Here is a 14,643-nt window from a genome sequence, read left to right as displayed (position 1 = left end):
ATGTTTTATAAAATGTCCAAAGGTATGTAATTTCTTACATATTTGTGTTATCAATACAAAGATGTTTAAATGAACAAGTACATACTCTTTTATGAGTATATTCACGTTTCTATAAAATGACTTTTCTGCATATGTTCACATTATTTTGATGTTGTTGTTTTTTCCCCTATTTTGATTTGAAAGTTATATGACAAAAACAATTTTCCTTTAATGAAAAGTTTAGTTTTTTGTTCTGTGTATTAAAGATTAAACAGAGTAGTAAACACTAACAAAAAAATGATTGCTTAGTTTGAGAAATCAGATTTGGGGAGGGTGTTTTCTTTCAAATGCAAATACTATATTAAAATCATTTTGATTACAAAAATATGTAAACCAAAAAATTCACAATAAGTGATAGAGTTAAGGAGTCAGCTGATTTTCCCTAAGTGTGGTAAAAAATAAAGACTAAAACATGCAAAGTTGTTTTTTAAGCAAACAAAAACTTTGGTTATACATACATTCTAAAAGGTACCTTAAGAAATAAAATTCTAACTCATATTTATTGCAGCTTAAGGCACACATATGACCTTTTCCTCTTACTTCTATTAATATATGTGGGCAAAAGCTGCTAAATCTTAGAGCAAAGATGGAAAGGAAAGGGACTAGTATAAATAACTGAGACAACATTAAGCATCACACAAAGAAACTAATTAAAGGTCTTACCATGGGCTATGGGTGCTAAAAGCATCATGAAGACTAGTAGCTGTGATGGCCACATGGTTGTGAAGTCAGGCCTGAGTGCCTCAAGAGTGAATGTTTCACACGTGAATCACAATAAGCGTTTCTGGTTCCTCTTCTGTACTCCAAGACCGATGATTAAAAAGAAAAAGTAAAAACCCAAAAAGAAATATTCCTCAAAACAGAAATACCAATATCCCAAATTCGAATCCTGCAAACAAGAAAAAAAAAGTTATCAAATACAGGTTTTCTGAACTCTTTTGAAAGTTTATTTCCTGACTAAAATATATCTTATACCTCATCATTTCATTTTAATGAGTACAGGATTCATATATAAAAATGAATAACCTAAAGGACAATATTTATGCATGTATCATCAGTATTTAATCTCTAGACCTCAAACAAACTGAAATAACTAATTCAGTATTATTGGAAAAAATAATACAAATATACTATGTTATTTTTATAATAATTAACTAAGTTTGGCACTTACTGTGTATAAAATATTTCCCACAAATATAACTTTTATTAACTTTACTATAAAAATTCATTATCATTGCTGTGAGATTGAAATAAAAAGTTAAGTGTATGAGTTTTACCTTCATTTTAGCCCCTGATATTCATTCAGAAATTATTCTACATGTTACCTGCATTGCTATTCTAAACATCTTTGTAAGTAAACTTGTGAAGATCATAGATTATTGTTAATTAATTATGCTCAAACATATTTAATTCATTCAACAGAGTTTTATAAAATACCCACTAAACTACAAAGCACTGGACTAGGAAAACAGAAAATGAATACTGAATAAAACATGCCACCTATTTTCCAGGATCTTACAGCTTAAGATGAACAATCTTGCTTAAAAGGGTTAAATACATTTATGGAGGACATTGAAAAAGTCATGGTAGTGAATCAAACTGATAAAGCTGCTTCAGCTTATATATGCACAGATTTATCTTACAGAGCAAAAATATGAAGGGAACATGACCCACATTTTGATAATTCTGTCTTTCATGGTCAGTACCTTTAAAATTGATCAATCTCCAAAATTTACTGGAAACTCATACAACTTAACAAAAGGAAGATAAACAAGCCAATCAAAAAATGGGCAAAGGACCTAAATAGACACTTCTCGAAAGAGGACCTACAGAAACAGAGAGACATATGAAAACATGCTCAAAGTCACTAATCATCCGAGAGATGCAAATCAAAACAACAATGAGGTACCATCTCACACCTGTCAGACTGGCCATCATCAACAAATCAACAAACAAGTGCTGGCAAGGATGCAGAGAAAAGGAAACCTTCCTACACTGCTGGTGGGAATGCAGACTGGTGCAGCCACTGTGGAAAACATTAAGGAGTTTCCTCAAGAAGTTAAAAATGGAACTCCCATTTGACCCAATAATCCCACTTGTAGAAATATATCCCAAGAAATCAGAAACACCAATCAGAAAAGATATATGCACCCCTATGTTCATAGCAGCACAATTTACCATAGCTAAGATTTTGAAACAGCCTAAGTGCCCATCAGCAGATGAGTGGATTAAAAAACTGTGATTCATCTATACAATGGAATACTATGCTGCTATAAAAAGAAGGAACTTTCACCATTTGCAAACAGCATGGATGGACCTGGAGAGCATTATGCTAAGTGAAATAAGCCAGTCGGTCAAAGATAAATATCACATGATCTCACTCATTTATGGAATATACATAACAATATAAACTGATGAACAAAAATAGATCCAGAGACAAGGTAACAATGAACAGACTGTCCAACCTCAGAGAGAAGGCGGGGGAGGGGGGGTGTAGAGATCAACCAAAGGATTGTATGCATGCATATTAGCATAACTAATGGACACAGACACTGGGGTGTTGGGGGTTTGTCATGGGGCATGGGAGTCACGGGGGGTGGGGATCAATCAGGGAAAAAGAAAACATATGTAATACTTTAAACAATAAAAAATGATCAATCAACAGAAACTGCATCTCTCTCTCTCTCTCTCTCTCTCTCATTGTATTCTGGTGATTAATATATATGTAATATAATTTCATATTTGAATGTGAATTTAATTTTTTCTGGGAATGGACATTCAAAATAGAGATAGTTTACTGAAGATTGTATTATAATCCTCATTTTGCCAAAATAAATTCCAAAATACTCTGAAGTACTTGCCTTGGTTATAAGGCAAAATTGCACAAATTTATCTGAATTTTTGCCACTATTATTTATGGCATGATAACTATAACCTTGGGCTAGTCATTGAAGCCCTCAGGGCCTTGGTTTCCTATCAGTTAATAGGGGAAAGTGTTACTACTTCATTCATATGGTTATATGAACATTAAATGAACTATAACTTGTAACGTTTAGTTATATGAAATACATTAACATATGTATTGCCCAGAAGAGTGTCTAGCATGTAATAAGTGCTATATGTCTTTCATTAGTTTCAATTTTATCCTTTTAACATGACTATGTAAGAAGCAAGATCATTTAGCTAAAGAATATTTCCTGAGTCACTAGTGTATAGATGGGTGCCAAAAATACTACATTTGGACATAACATATAAAAATTTTATGCTTAATCTCACAAATATTATAAAACAAAATGAAGCTTATAATAGACAATCTCATAGTATTTTCCTCTTACAAATAGGAAAAGCATTGGCGGGAGGAAAATGTGGTTCAGATAAAACAGAAACTGTGAAAAGGGATCATGTGCAACATTTTTATTTCATTTTTCTTTATTCATACTTTGAGTTCCAAAAAACATTCAGAACTTGTCATAAGTGTATAATTCTTTTCTAAAATAAATTTTAAAAGAAATTGCTAATTTATTCTTTTCAAAATCATTTTTTAAAAATATTTTTTATTGATTTCAGAGAGGAAGGGAGAGGGGAGAGAGAGATAGAAAAATCAATGTTGAGAGAGAATAATTGACTGCTGCCTACTGGGGATAGAGCCAACAACTGGGGAAAGGGCATGTCCCCAGGGACCTTTCATTTCACAGGCCTATGCTTTATCCATTTAGACAAATGCGTTAGAGCTCAAAATTAATTTTTGAAAAGAGTCCAGAGGCATGGATGCATAGAAAAGACTGATAGACCTGAGAGGGGAGGGGAGGGGAGGGAAGTAGGAACAGGAACAGGGAGGGGTTAGCCAAAGAACATATATGCATATATGCATAGCCCATGGACACAGACAATAGTGTGGTGAAAGTCTGGGTTAGGGCAGGAGCTGGGTGGAGGGGGCACAAAGTGGGGGATATAGGGACATGTGTAATACTGTCAACAATAAATAAAAACTAAAAAAATGAAATTATATTATTTAACTTGCACAAGATAATTAATGGATATTTTAAAAAGAATATATAAATTGATTGATAGATCAACAAGCAAACAATAAACCCCAACCTCAACATTCAGTTATTGGGTTTTTTTTTCCTATGACCACTGGGTTTATGAGTGTCAAAAATTGGTATCGGTGAATGTGTGTACCCATACAAAAAAAATACATAAATAAGAGAAATACATACAGAACTATTTAGCTACTGGAAAAAAACTATGGTTAGCTATTCAGGTAAATTATTTATCTTTATTTCAAAAGTATATACTAAATTTCTTGAAAATGCAAATAAAGTAGAAGATGTTTTCTCACGCTGTAGTATAAAAAACACAACACAGGAAATGAAGTTACATAAAGAAGAGAACAATTAACATTTTTTTAGTTTCATGAAGAAGAAAATGTTTCTTTAGCTTCTTGTGCCAACCAATGTTCTAGAAATTAAACAATTTTCTGGTTTAATTCTCAATAGAAATCTTTATTATGTATTTATTTTTAATCCTCACCAAGAATATGTTTTTTAATTGATTTTAGAGAAAAGGCCAAAAGAGAGAGAGAAACATAGATGTGAGAGAAATATTGACCAGTTCCCTCCCATACATGCCCAGACCAGGGATCGAAACCACATCCTGGATATGTGCCATGACCAGAAATCAAACCTGCTACTTTTCTTTTTTTAAAATTTTGTTTTATTGCTTAAAGTATTACAAAGAGTATTACATATGTCTCCTTTTTCCGCCCCCTTGACATTCCCCCGGCCTCCCCTACCCCCCAGTGTCTTGTGTCCAGTGGTTATGCTTATATGCATGCATACAAGTCCTTCGATTGATCTCTTATGGGATAATGCTCAACCAACTGATCATCATCCCATTGCAATGGGCTCCATAGAAATCTTTAAAGCAGATAATGCCCTTATGCTTACTGAGGAAGAAAATCAGATCTGTTACTCAGTGAGAATTTTAAACCAAATATCTCACTTCAACATCAGTGCTCTTTCCTCTCTCTATAGTAGAAATACACAAGAAACTGCATCACAGTAATAGGCTTATTAGTTGTACAAAGGGAAGGAGACAATGTGGCAAGTTTCCGAAGTAGACTTAGGCTTTGCTTAAAGATGTTATTTGATTCTGAAAAGTGGAGAACCTTGACCAGCATAGGAGTAGAGGACAAAAGAAAGAGAGAAAGAAAAAAAAAGATAGGTTTAGAAAACCTAATTACACATTGTACCCTTTGGAGCTTTAGGGAAAATTATTTCCATAGTGAAATATGATTATTACTATTGTGAAGCCTGGCTTAAGTGAAAACTGAAATAGTACATTTTATAAGCTATATATTTTCACATTGATGAAGCAATGGGAGAAAGCTGTTTTATAAAAAGAATAAAAAAATATAGATCTATTATTTATAATAATGGTTATTTTAAGATTTTGCAGCAGGGCATAAAGGCACTTCTACTATGATATTCTACATTTGATTTAGGCATAGGAATTTGTTTTCATGATTACTGTGTAAACAGAGGTGGAAAAGGGATTTGGAGGAGCAGAAGCTATTATTTGAGAAGGGTGACACATTCTCACACTCCAGCCTCACCTCCTGCCTACCTCCCATGCACAGCCACAAAATAATGTGCTACTTTGGGGGCATGTATAACGAAATTCCACCAATTAAACTATATGAATTTTAATAGATAAATGAAAGACAAGATTGCCCATAATCTACAGAAAGATACCTCCCTGAATACTAACATCAAAAACAAGAAAATTTTCTGGAATGATTTTTCCCCCAATTTATATGTTGTCATTTACTTTATCAAACTAATCAGTATTCATATAAAAGGGATTTCCACTCAACTCACTTCTAAAACATAAGCTCTTCAAAAACTCACAGAGAAAAACAACCAAGAAAAGGCATTAGAGACTCATTTAGTTACATATGACAAGATAATTACTTGTTAGGGGCAGAAATAGAATAATGGGGACTAGCTATAGTTATAAGAAATAATAGTCATGTTCTGTGAGATATTAATCATGCTCTGTTAACCGTGATTGTTAGGTTCTGATTAGAGAAAGCACATTCTAACCTGGCTGAGAGTTGTATGCTCTGGGACATGGGAACTATCATCAGAATGCAGTCCATCCTCCTGTTCCAAGAACTGCCTATCATCATGGAAAGATGAACTACCTTGTTGCTAAAACATTCTGTTCCTAGAGGCAGTGGCCCTTTGGGACCTCAGCCCACATTGCCTGTAACCTGTAACCATTATACCATGCCTACTTCTCCATGCCTGCAATTCCTACTATCCCATGTAATCTTTGTCCTGCCACTCCCTAAGCAGCTGGCTTGGAGGAAGGGCAAGAGCAGATTTTCATGGATGACCTGCTGCTCTCCCATACTGCCAGCATTATTGGAATAAACACTCATATATGATTCAACTCTGTCTCTGTTTAACTGGTTCAAGTAGTGACAGGCAGCTTGGACACATTGGTTGTCCAGTTCCATACTCATAAAAAAAGACTTACTAAAGATATAAAGCATTTAACAAGTCACTTTCAAAAAAAAAAAAAAAAGAATTTCCATCTCCAAGAAATATGTGTTAGCCTTCTCTATGTACAAAGCTCTGTGCTAACACTATGGGACAAAATAGGGAGAGTGTGGCTATGGTTCTAAAATGTGTTCACCATTTTAAAACAACTTTCAGTGAAATATGAAAGCAAAAGGTATATTCACCAATAAATTACACTGCTGTGAAAAATGTGGTATATGTTATGTTGAGGTGTTCTAGAAACACAAACTAAAAAAACTGTCAGATTTTCTTTTGTGTATAACAGTAAGAGATTTTAAATCACGCTGACCTATGGTGCGGGGCAGGCATGCCTCTCTAAATCTCAGTTTCTTCAACAATAAGACAGAAAACAATATGCAGCTTGTAGGCGGATTTTGAGGATTAGAGAAAACATACTTCATTGCCTGGTGTAGAGATTGTCACATGAATGCACATGTCTATCAGTACATGTCTGTCTTTCACCAACTACCTTGGTTTCCTTTATTGCTTCAAAATGAGGGATAGACTGTAGGTCCCACTCACCCCTCTCACTTACTTGGGAACTAAAACAGGTGTCTAGGTATGTACACTCTCCCTGAGAATTCTCTAGATGAACAATTCATATCAAATGTGAGATTTTAGAAAGGAGTTTTGGTATGTCACTTTTGTTTAAAATATACTACATTACTTATGCTAATAATTTCCATTAATAAACAGGTTGTTTTCAAAACAATTCTCAAAAGATGGCATTTCTAAATCTTATCAAAGGTCATCACAATATGGCAATTGGTTTTAGCTGTTTCCCTGAGCAAAGCTTAGAAGGCTAATATTTTTAGTATAGTCCTTGATTGGGACCTTGGAGTTTATATCCTCAAACCAAACTACCTAGCTTCACTATTCTTCACAATATTCAAAATTAAAAAGAAAGGTTAATTAAACTATCCTATTTTACATCATTGATATTTAAGATAATTATGAACCTGTGTGGTTTGAATCAAATTGACTAATTAAATTTTTCTCCAAAAAATAAACAATTAAACAAAGAAGAAACACACTAAAGACTTAAATTAGAAGTGATTATAAATATTACATGGGTATTATCTGTATTCTACCAGTGATTTTTGTATATTTTGAAATTAGAACAATTTTAAATTGCAGTCTTTAACAAATCAGGTATTTATCACAATCTTTCCCATACATTACTTTTTTAGTGATATAAAATTTACACATAGGAACTCATGAAGTACGATATAAGTGTCAAATAGATTTATGTAGATACTAGAGGCCCGGTGCCTGAAATTCATGCACTGGTGATGGTGGTGGTGAGGGGTGTCCCTCAGCCCAGCCTGCATCCTCTCCAATCTGGGACCTCTCATGAGATGTCTGACTGCCAGTTTAGGTCCAATCCCATAGGGCCTAAATCCGGGACTGCTAGCTCCCAACCACTTGCCTGCCTGCCAGCCTGATCACCCCCTAACCAATCCCCTGCTGCCTGATCGATGCGTAAATGCTCCCTTGCCAGCCCAATCGCCCCCAACTGCCCTCCCTTGCTGGCCCGATCACCCCCAACTGCCCTTCCCTGCCGGCCCAGTCGCCCCCAACTGCCCTTCCCTGCTGGCCTGGTCACCCCCAACTGCCCTTCCCTGCCGGCCCAGTCGCCCCCAACTGCCCTTCCCTGCTGGCCTGGTCACCCCTAACTGCCCTCTCCTGCTGGCCATCTTGTGGCTGTGGGCACCACCATCTTTGAGGGTGGGGCAGTCAATTAGCATACCCCCTCCTTATTGGCTGTGGGCACTGCCATATTTGAGGGTGGGTCAGTCAATAAGCATATTTCTTCCTTATTGGCTGTGAGCACCATCATTTTTGAGGGTGGGGCCATAAATTAGCATATTCCCTCCTTATTAGCTGTGGATGCCACCATCTTTGTGATGGCATGAGGGTCAATTAGCCTATTCCCACTTTATTAGATAGGATTACACTTTATAATTCATCACTACCTTAAAAAGTAAAGCAAATATCTCTTATCATAACAGAGAATCTAGGTAATTATGATTTATGTGAACACAGCTCACTACATTTATAAATAACACCCATCTAGAGTAACCAGAAAGAGCCAAGTATTTCTGAAAAATATTTAATAAGAATGGAAAATATATTTTACATATAGTAATTATGCATGGATGCTTAAATCAGGGGATTTTAATGTTCATTATTGAAATTTAAGATGGCTATATTTCCATGATTTACATGTGCACAGTAATAAGCACATGCACTGCAATGTTTCATTGTCTATGCCCTGGGAAATGAAGGATGACATATTTTGTCACAAAAATGTCTTTCCAAAGCAGTTCTATATGGAATACTCCTTCTGATCTGAATGGGAGATAAATGATATATTATCTCTCAGGAAAAAGAAGAAAAATTAGATAACTATAATACAAACTTTCTTTCATCTCCATGCTATAATATTTCAAAATATTTGGTGTGATGATCACCAGGTAGAAAAGCAAAATGAGCTTTAGACAAGTTTAGATTGAGTAAAATATATAATTTTTTTAAATGTTAGCTATAACTTACAATGTCTGAAACCCAGAAAAATGCCTTTTCTATAATGCTTTCTTATTGTTTTCTAAAATAATTTGTATTAATTATTTTACATGTGAGTACATTTAAATATACTATGTAAGTATACTATGAAATTAAAAGAATACTATTACTTTGGGTCCTACTACTGATCATACCATTTAAAAAAATAAATACATTTTTTTCTTAACATTTTAACTCTAAAAAATAAAGTTTATTGTTTAAATAAGCTTATTTAAGTTTCTTATTATGATAACATTCAAGGTCCTTTCCTTTCAATATTTATGGATTTAAAACATTATATTACCTATTGAGTCTACTAGCAGTAAGTAGCTGAATGTTTTAGCAATGAATCCTTTTTTAAATAGTGGAAGATACCTTTAAATACTCATCATAGAGGGGATATTCTCAATCATCGTGTTTAATATTTTCAAGAAATACTGAATTCAAAACCACATGTGTTTCTGTGGTACAGTGTCCCAAGAGATCATTATTTAACACAAACAATGTTAACTGGTGTTAACGAGTATATTAGATACTTATAGCATAATGGAAGAGAAGGAAATGGAGGCAGAGGAGAAGAGATAATATAGGAAATACAAATAATATAAATCCAAATATGATAAAGAATAGAGTTTAAAGAAATAGGTTAAATAACACAGCTTGGAAGATCTGGAAGACCTTAAAGAAAAGAATGATAACTGTGCTAGAATTTGAAGAATGAACATGATTTTGCTAACCTGTACTTGAAGGAGGAACATTCTGGGTTAAGGTTTTTTAATAAGAAAGGTAAGGAACTGGTAAAAACAAACAAACAAACAAACAAAACAAAACAAAACAAAAAAAACAGATCCATTACAGAACTGCAATAGCTTTATCAGATCTACTGAGTAAATGAGGAACAGCAGATGATCCATTGGGGCAGAATAGAAAGGATTTTGAAGGCTATACAAGGAAATCTGAATTCAAGTGGGTTAGTTTCAAACCTTGCCATTTGAAATATTTAAATAATAATATTTTATAGTAGTTAAGACAAAAAGGCATAGATATGCAAAAATCAATATAAGTGATGCCTTTTAAGATTGAGGATAAATATTTATAGTGAGTATATTCCAAAAAAATTATAACCCTCTAAATTTCCCCTAAATACTTGAACATATTATTCTTAATTTAATTTGTGTAAATTATTTTTGGCTTGAAATAAAGAGCCTGAGTTAATAGAGGTATTACATAAAATAGAGGTATTAAGTGAATCATTTAATTAATAAACTAAGGATATTTAGCTAGTACCTAACGTGACACTACAAAAAAAAAAATAATGCAGGCTTTGCAGTTTCATAATATGATAGTTTTGTCAGGGTTCCAAACTTGCATAACACTGTTTAACAGTTATTATGCTATTTGAGATCAAATATTGATTCCAGAGAATTATAACACTTATAGATACAATGGTATTGTTATCCATTTGGCAGTGTATTACTACCAAATAACAGACTATAATTGGACTACTTATCTGTACAGATACATATTTTATAATACACTCAAGTAAAATACAACCTGGAAGATATTTCATATACACTAAGTATGCTTTCGTCCTGTCCTAGAACTGGATGCGGCCATGTTTTTTAAAGTCCTTCATTTCTTCACAGATTTTTAAAAATTCTAAACCTTTGTCATTAAGTATTAAACATCAGATAAGTCACATCTATCAGAAGCATCATGTATATAAGGAGTGACATGAACTTTTGAGTGAAAAAAGATGTTTAACTTATCTCTCTTCAAGCTGTCTTTCATATGACCACAGGTACATTACGTAAATTTTCTATGCCATAATGTTCACATCTGAAATTAATACTTATTCCACAAGGTGGTAATAAGATACACACACATATATTATATACATATCACCTATAAAGCGAGATTGGGCATTAATTAAGTGAGAACGATCCCTATTCTCATTTAACAAAGGGTTATTTTTTAAAATATGTTTTTATTGATTTTCAGAGAGAGAGAAAGGAAGAGGGATAGAGAGACAGAAACATCAATGAGAGAAGAACATCCTGGATTGGCTACTTCCCCCCATCCCACTCTGGGGATCAAACGTGCAACCCAGGCATATGCCGTGACCAGGAATCAAACCAGAGACCTCTTGGTTCCTGGGTCAACACTCAACCACTTAGCCACATGGGCTGGGCTAATGAAAGGTTTTATATTCAACAGTAGAGTTATAAATAGTGTATGTATTACATTTGTTAGTAAATGGGACGGAAGAACGCCTGAGAAGCATTTGTGAGCGGCTGGGTGAAAAAGGGAACAGATACGGAAGGTACATCATAAACACCATGCTTTTAGAGGATTAAATTGACTGTGGTCTACAGGGGGAAATGGAAAGGAAAGAAAAATACCTTAGGCTGATGGTGTTAGTAACAGTGTTTGCCAGAGTGCACAGTCACTATAAGTTCAGATGGTGATTTAAAATATAAATTATTCGAAGAAAGGCAAGACAACAATTTTTCAAGTTGTAGAAATATAAGTTCTAGGTTTTGTTGAGGTGGAAGGAAAAATCAGGACCAAAAAAAAACAGATGGAAAAAAAACAGAGGATAGGTACAAAAGATACAGGAAAATTTTAAGTCAAATTGGAACTAGGGAGAGTAGTTGAGGAAGATAACTATATGTACACTAGAACTTTCACTCAAGCTACATTTTTCCTTCACTCTTTCCCTACTATCTCCTCCAAAACTTTCTGAGAGATGAGAGCAATAACCTATCTGTATCCAAGTAATTTTTTAAAAGTGTTATTCACAATACTTTTCAGGCAATGAAATGTTAAATCTCTACTCACTGTCAGAAACACTAACAAACAATATTTCTTTTTGCTAAATAAATCACATATTCCCTTATACTTCAAAGATAATTTGGCTGCTTATACTTCAAAAATAATTTGGATAATTTGATGCTACATTAGAAAACAAGTAATCTAGGAAGGTAATTTTAATAAGAAAATTATTTAGAGTAAAAGTATCATCTCATTGTCTTTCTAATAAGTGTCTATTAATGTTTAGGAACAAATTTGGATTTAATGAACATTGCTATTTTTGGCTTTAGGGCGTCATATCATTTAGCCATAAAATAGATTGATGTTTCACACAGGATCATTTTCTTATGAAGTGTCCTTGAGTCAACCTCTTTCAGGAGATCCCACCAAGCATTTGGTTGGAGTTTGTTTCCATAGGTTTTGAACAAGGTAATCTTTGCTGCCATTGATATTTTCAATATGAAATAAACCTCTGAGTTTGAAGTTAAGCTAAGTATAAATAATTACAATAATGCACCTAGTTTGAAAAACAATTTGATTGCTTAAAATGAGATAATTAAAACTAAAACATGGATCTCATACACTGTATATGATTTGTAAAATAGATGTGATTTGAAAAATAGATCCCTTACTTTGGTCTTCAAAAATCAAAATACTCATTAAACATCAATTTTTTATCATCATTATTAACTGTGTGAAATAAGTCTGGGTGCACAAAGGTATTATATAAAACTATATTAAAAATTAACAATTACTTTACAATATGTAATTTCTGACAATAATTAAGGACTGATTTCTATGTTCTTAGGGAAGCAGAAATTAGTAAGGGCAAGCAAGCTACAGTTAAATTCTGAATATAACAGATTTCTACTTCAAAGTAAGTAATTCCATTTATAAGAGGAATATATTAATCTATTCAAAATCTACAGACCACTCAGCAAATAATAGTGCTCCTTATTACAACAGTTAACATTTATTTAGCTTTTACTATATTAGGCACTGTTATAAGAAGTTCTCACATATTAACTCATTAAATTGATTCTATATATAAACATTATTACTAAACATCGAACAACTCCAAATAAGGGGGCTATTATTATTTATAACTGACAAATAAAGAAACTGAAGGACCAAGAGATTTAAAAAGCTTAGTGAGGTCACATAGCTACAAATAAAGGAGCCCAGATCTGCACCTAAACAATGTAGAGCCCTGGTTTGGGCTTCCATTGATTTGATTGTACTGCTTTTCATCACTTCTATTCCATAGCACACCTACTATAAATTCAAACTTGTGTCCTCCCAGAATTCATATTTTGAATATTAACTCTCAATGTGATGGTATTTGCAGGTGATGCCTTTGGGAGGTGGTTAGATTAGGAGAGCTGAGCCCTCATGAATGGGATTAGTGGCCTTAAAAAAAGAGACCCCAGGGAGCTTTCTAGCCCCTTCCCACATGTGAGGATAAATCTAGAAGACGTCTGTCTACAGTACAGGAAGTGGCCTCACCAGAACCCAGCCACACTGGCAATCACATCTTGGACTTTCAGTCCCCAGAACTGTGAGAAATATTCTGTTGTTGATTGATCCAGAGTATGTACTTTTGTAACAACAATCTGCATGAGGACCAGACTGTATGTAAATGTAAGGAGCTTTTAGCTAGGTGTGATTAGTAGGTTAAATGGAGATGAAGATTTAGGGTATAGGTACACTCTAAAATATTCAAACAAACTTCAGATTGAGAGAATCATGCCATAAACAGCAGGTCTTCATTATCTTCCTTCCCTTCTTAATAATGCCTACCTAGCATCATATATGTGTTCTGTACACCTGAATATATACCAATAACCATTTTATTCATGCCTGTCTTGGCTAAGTGAGGGGCAAGACCTGACACTTCATTAGGACAGTTACCAGGACTGATGAACTTGGATGTTCTTAGGAGCCAAGAAAGTGCTTCTTAAATTATATAAAAAGTTGGAAACACCAAGAAATAAAAAAAAAATACCTCACATATGACATTTTTAAAGGATTCAAAATCTACCTAATTCCAATCAGTGTGACTATTTAATTTTGTTACAGAATTTTTTTTCCAAAAAGGAATTAAGATTATTTGAATGTTATTAATAAGGAAATATATCTTTGAAGTAGAATTATTTGTGACTTTATCATACTTATTTTAACTTCAAGAATCAAACTGACAAATGATCAATCAAGCTAGCCTCAAAACTTTCTTTAATACTTGTTTGATTTTTAATATCTCCAGAGGCTTTGTGATTGGGATTGTCTAGTACTATCTATTTATTTTTTTCTTTTTAAGATTTTTATAACTGAAATTACCTTAGTACTGCATGATTGACAACCATGACAATATATTATATCTACTATAAGTTTGTGTTATAAGTGAAGTTCCAGGGTTTGACTTAAAACCAACACAATCATATATACTCCTGTAAAATTCTATAATTTATAATTATCATTCCAAATAGCACTACAGTTGAGATAGGTGAAAAAGTTATTTCCATAGCTGGGACAATAAACCTTAAATGTTAAATTAGATGACCAGAATCTTATCAAGCAACAATATGGTTTTAGGACACTGAACTCAGAATCACCTCATTTCCTAACCTGATTTTTC

At 33.7% G+C, this 14,643-nt stretch overlaps 1 protein-coding gene across 13 annotated transcripts in view; it reads right to left on the bottom strand.

Annotated features, from left to right (window-relative positions):
* Window positions 1-14,643, bottom strand: part of ADGRL3 (adhesion G protein-coupled receptor L3) — a 770,556-nt gene that overhangs the window by 501,286 nt on the left and 254,627 nt on the right. For all 13 annotated transcript variants that reach the window (XM_036335141.1, XM_036335133.1, XM_036335163.1 and 10 more), the window contains one exon: window positions 703-928. In XM_036335141.1, the coding sequence (XP_036191034.1) occupies window positions 703-757 (55 nt within the window). In that variant the 5' untranslated portion in view covers window positions 758-928. The remainder of the gene's footprint in view (window positions 1-702; window positions 929-14,643) is intronic.

Source organism: Myotis myotis, unplaced genomic scaffold (genome assembly GCF_014108235.1).
Source record: "Myotis myotis isolate mMyoMyo1 unplaced genomic scaffold, mMyoMyo1.p scaffold_m19_p_1, whole genome shotgun sequence".
NCBI lineage: Eukaryota > Metazoa > Chordata > Mammalia > Chiroptera > Vespertilionidae > Myotis > Myotis myotis.
The sequence above is the reverse complement of the archived record's forward strand: the minus strand, read 5'-3'. Positions and strand labels throughout refer to the sequence as shown.